This window comes from Myzus persicae, unplaced genomic scaffold (assembly GCF_001856785.1).
Source record: "Myzus persicae strain clone G006 unplaced genomic scaffold, MPER_G0061.0, whole genome shotgun sequence".
In the NCBI taxonomy this organism is placed as follows: domain Eukaryota; kingdom Metazoa; phylum Arthropoda; class Insecta; order Hemiptera; family Aphididae; genus Myzus; species Myzus persicae.
This window is the reverse complement of record NW_019101763.1, coordinates 1-5,465: the sequence shown is the minus strand read 5'-3', so window position 1 is coordinate 5,465 and position 5,465 is coordinate 1. Positions and strand designations below refer to the sequence as shown.

At 45.9% G+C, this 5,465-nt stretch overlaps 1 protein-coding gene across 1 annotated transcript; it reads left to right on the top strand.

Annotated features, from left to right (window-relative positions):
• Positions 1 to 939: 939 nt before the first annotated feature.
• On the top strand, positions 940 to 5,379 carry LOC111030347 (the record flags this gene model as incomplete). The annotated part of the gene is made up of 1 exon (XM_022309785.1): positions 940 to 5,379. A coding segment is annotated over exon 1 (4,440 nt), but the record flags the coding sequence as incomplete, so codon positions are not given.
• Between the last annotated feature and the right edge of the window lie 86 nt (positions 5,380 to 5,465).

The window sequence follows — 5,465 nt, the reverse complement described above, 5'->3', positions numbered from 1 at the left end:
CTACTGGTCGACTGGTTGGTGGAATTGAGTTATCAACTAATCAGTATCTTCACGCATATCACGGTCGTATCATCAATATCTGTTATTATTATTGTTTAATTTACGTGTCCCCGTGACCTAGTTACGGTCTTGTTATAATTCATTGTAATTTGTTATTTGTATACGTACGCAAGCCCTGTGTTTGCCGGCGTTTATTATTATTAATTTTACTGTGGAGACGTCCACCCCAATTTTTATGAATTATTTAATACGTATTATTATATCATCATTATTATACCATCAAAATTTGAGTTCCTTTTATTTATAGTATTACCATCCTACTTGTAAGTACGAGTCTTTGGGGCTAACTGTGCATTAAGAGCTCCATCGGCGAACATTTTGGTAGCAGAGCGTGGTTACTAGGTCTTTTGGCAAAGTAGCCGTAAAACAGTACTTAGTTTGTGGGTAGCATTGTAGTACAATTAGTTTGTAACGGGAACTCCTTTTCATCCGATATTCAATTGTGTAGGTACTATTCCTATTACAGTTCGTATAATCCTATCGGTGTTTTACATTTATGTAATCAATGTAAGTCGCATTACTGCACTTGATTATTACAAACTTTTGTTAATTATTATTTATTTGATTTATTATTTTGCGCCACCGTGTTGGTCATAATTGCACATTGAATTATTTTTGCTTAATATTAATTTATTTAATTATTAAATTAAATTTATATAGTTCAAGCTTTTATTTGTCCTCGTAGATTGCTCGTTATTATAATTTATTACAGGACCGTATAGTTGTTGGTAACTGTACAAATTATTGGCGGTAGCGCGTTATTACATTTTCTAATATCTTGATAAGCATTTGCTTCAATTAATTGTTACTATTTTACTTGTATTATTGTCGTTCATCCGTTATTATCCGCACATTGCTGTGACTTGACTATTTGTCACGATGAGTGACTCCGAGGTGAACCGCATACAACGCTTGATGGAGCGAGATGTCATGAAACGTAATGTGACTATGAACCGTTTGCGCTCAATCATGACTCTTGCAGAGCGGAGTATGAAGGATCCTGAAGTGTCGCCGCATTTATTAGAGGCAGTTGAGGACTTGGACAGCCTGTGGTCGAAGTTTGAAGTGGAGGATGAGGCAGTACTTGAACATTTATTCGCTCTCGATCGCTCATCTGAGTACAAGGTAGAATTAGGTACCGAGATGCGTGAGATAGTCACGTTTTGCCGATCTGTTGCGAAGCGATATCGTGAGTCTGAGCAATGTTATAGTAACATATCTGTGCGCAGTGGGTCCCATGCATCATTAGACCCAGGTGGTACGAGCTCAGAAAAACATCATGCCAGCGTTTTGGACGTTCCACCAATTGCAAACAAGTCAGGTCCGGTCGCGCGTACGCGCTTGCCTGAAATTCCACTCCCGAGTTTTGACGGTGACATTTTTCAGTGGCCTTCTTTTCGTGACACGTTTTTGGATATGGTCGATAGTACGACCCTCCCCAACATCGACAAGCTGCATCATCTGTTAGGTTGCTTGAAGGGAGGTGCAGCAGACGCAATTCGGAGTATACCGCCGTCAGGCCACACTTATAAATTAATTTGGTCTAGTCTGGAATCTCGTTTTGATAAACCCCGTTTGCTTGCTGGATCAGTGGTTGAATTGTTATTGACCACACCACCATCTACTTCCGAATCCCTGTCAGAACTTAACCGTTTTATGCTCGCCTTTTGTGAGAGCGTATCCGTGCTTGAATCATTGGCCATACCAAACCTTGGTGACTTCATATTGTTTTCGTTAGCCTCGCGCTGCCTACCAACTTCATGCAGGACGTTGTTCGAAGCTCAGGTGACGTCTGATTTCCCTACTGTTCATGAACTTTTCGCATTCGTCAAGTCACGTGTGTCTATCCTCGAACGAGTCCAGGACCTTCAAGTTCCAAAACCGGTCAAATCGTCGTCGCGTTCTTCGGGCCATCCGCGCCAAGACAAATGGACTCTCCGGAAATCGGAGAAACCCCCGCAGTCATCTTTTGTTAATGCTGCACCACCGCCGTCATCAAAGCCCCAATGCACGTGTTGCGGTAAGGGCCAACATGCGTTACCGTTGTGTAACAAATTTAAAAGGTTTTCCAAAGATGCCCGGTCGAAATGGGCCCGAGAGCACAAGGTATGCTTTCGATGCTTGGCGGAGGGTCATTGGGCTCCTAAGTGTAAATCATCAATAGTATGTTCTCAGTGCTCACGCAAACACCACACATTGATCCATACAGATGAAGTCGCCGCAACCACCACGAAGGAAGACATCGTTCCGGTTGCTGATCAGACAGCGTCAGCGCCGACTTCTTGTGTTGGACAGCTCGACTCTCATTCTGTATTGCTGGGTACGGCACTCGTTCAGGTTCGTGACCATGGAGGTACCCTACATACTGTTCGTGCTTTAATTGACTCTGCGTCTCAAATGAGTGCTATTACGTCATCATGCACGACTCGTCTTGGGTTGCGTGTATCAAGTTGGACGGCACCGGTAACAGGGTTGTCCGGTGCGTCAGTTCCTAATACTCTTGGTATTGTGGAATGTAATGTACAGCCTCGGTATTCTGAGGAACCGGTGTTCCCTGTAAAAGCGTGGGTGTTCTCGACGATCACAGCAAGTATGCCACGACAACCGTTGTCTCGCGCTGTGTTTGAAAAGTACCGACATTTAGCGTTAGCTGACCCTTCCTTTACAATTCCTGGTGACATTGACTTGTTGTTGGGTGCAGACATATTTGCCCAGGTCTTGGATGGCAAACGTGTGTCCGTCGGGGAGGCGTGGCCAGTCGCGTTTGGTTCCGTCTTCGGGTGGATAATTATTGGACCCGTCCCTTATAATACTTCGAAATCACCACACTTATGCCCTACATCGATGTTGAACTGCATTTCTGTGGAATCATTACTTGAAAAATTTTGGAAGGTTGAAGAGCCTGAGGTAGCACCCGAAATATTCACCGAGGAAGGTCAATGTGAATCAATGTTTCGTGCGGGGTGCATTCGTTCCAGTTCCGGCCGTTTTACAGTTCCTCTCCCCTTTCGTCAACCCGTGGATGACGAGGTTTTCCGTGGTTCCCGTACGGTTGCGCTCAAGCGGTTTGAGTATTTAGAGAGAAAGCTGTCTGCTGACCAAAGACTCCATGAACTATACACTCAATTCATGTCAGAGTACAGCTTATTAGGGCACATGTCGCTCGCTTCTAGTCCCGGAGCGTACTTTATACCACATCATGCTGTGTACCGACCGTCAGAAACGGATCCGAAAATTCGGGTTGTGTTTGATGCGTCCGCCCGATCTTTTAATGGTACGTCATTAAACAACTGTCTATTACCTGGTCCAAAGTTGCAACGTGACGTCGTGGACGTGTTGCTTCTGTTCCGTTTGTTGAGGTATGTCTTCACAACAGACATTTGCAAAATGTACCGACAAATTTTAATTGCCCCGGAACAACGTAGATACCAACACATTCTTTGGCGTGCGTCGCCACACGATCAGCTGCAAGAATATCAACTTAACACGGTCACATATGGTGTAAATTGCGCACCGTACCTCGCCATTCGTGTATTACAACAAATTGCTAATTCCGACTGTGCTGACTTTCCTTCCGTCCGTAAGGCATTATTGTTTCACACATATGTAGACGACATATGCGTCGGTGCCGATTCTGAAGATGCCGCTGTAGAATTGCAGTCTGCGCTGATCACTGTTCTCGGCCGAGCTGGATTGGAACTTAAGAAGTGGTCCAGCAATACTCAATCTGTTCTGAATCACGTGCCTCCGGAAGACAAAGTCAACGGCGCGTTGCCATTTGATGAAGGCGATGGGGTAAAAGTATTAGGTCTCCGTTGGAATCCACGTGATGATTCGTTTGGTTATGGATTCCAGAACGAGAAGATGGTGGCCACAAAAAGAGGAATGTTATCTTTGATAGCCCGGATATTTGATCCTTTAGGACTTTTATCACCTGTTGTTTTCTTTGCGAAACATCTAATGAAATTGGTGTGGAAGGCTAATGTCTCCTGGGACGAACCACTGCCAATTTCCGTCAATGAAGTTTGGCACCAATTCGTGTCCGAATTGCCAGAATTACAAAAGATATGTATTCCACGCTTTGTTAACACGCGCTCGGGTATTCGTGTGATACTATGTGGTTTCTGCGACGCGTCCGAGCGTGGATACGCAGCTGTCGTTTATATCCGCTCTGAAAATTCGTCTGGTACCCCTTTCGTGTCCTTATTGGGTTCCAAGACCAAACTAGCCCCGATGGCTGCGTCAACGATCCCGCGATTGGAGCTATGCGGCGCAGTCCTGCTAGCGAAGTGGATGTCTCGCATCAAGGGGACATTAAACGCGGAGGTGGAAGTTGTTGAAACTCACGCTTGGTCTGACTCCACAATCGTACTTAATTGGTTGGCCGTACGCCATGCGATGTTCAAGATTTTTGTGTCCAATAGGATCCATCAAATACAATCGCTATTGCCGGATTGTCAGTGGCACCACGTACCCTCAGAAAATAATCCGGCTGATTGTGCTTCAAGAGGATTGTCACCCGCTGAACTAGTGGACAACGTATTGTTTTGGAGCGGCCCAACGTTTCTCAATTCACCAACCGCTGAATGGGTCGTCCGTGTTCCTTTTATCGAGCCAGATCAGCTCCCTGAGGCCAAGATGGAGAACCCCGTGGTCTTACTAGTCGAGACCGAACCGGAATGGTACTCCCGTTTCTCGTCGTATGTGCACATGATTCGTGTCGTCGCCCATGTCCGACGTTTCATCTCCCTCTGTCGTCGCCGCCCGCAAGTCTTTGAGTGTTATCTCACGCGCGGTGAGCTCGATTCGGCGTTACTGTCAGTAGTCCGATTCTCCCAACAGTCCTTCTTCAGCAGACTTCACGGTGAATTAAGTTGTTCGAAACCAATATCGACTCGGCATGTGGCCCGACTCCGACCTTTCCTTGACGAGAATGGTATAATCCGGGTCGGTGGTCGACTTTCCAATGCTGAATTATCAATGGAACAACGACATCCCGTCCTGTTGGCGAAGTCGTCTCATTTATCAATTCTATTAGTACGTCATTGGCATGACCTTACCGGCCATAGTGGCCCACGAGTTATGACAGCTCTTCTGGGACGTCAATATTGGATTATGTCGCTGGGCACTTTGATCCGTACCGTCATAAGTCACTGTACCCGTTGCGTGAGATTGTCAGCCATCAATCCTCAACCGGTCATGGCCGATTTGCCACGATCCCGAGTAACTGAATGTCGCCCTTTTTCCCGTGTAGGGATTGATTTTGCGGGACCATTGTTGATGAAGGAGCATCGCCTCCGGAAGGCTCGTCAGTACAAAGTATATGTGGCGGTCTTTGTATGCTTCGTAGTCAAGGCGGTACACCTCGAGGTCGTATCTGACCTGTCCACCGATGCCTTTATTGC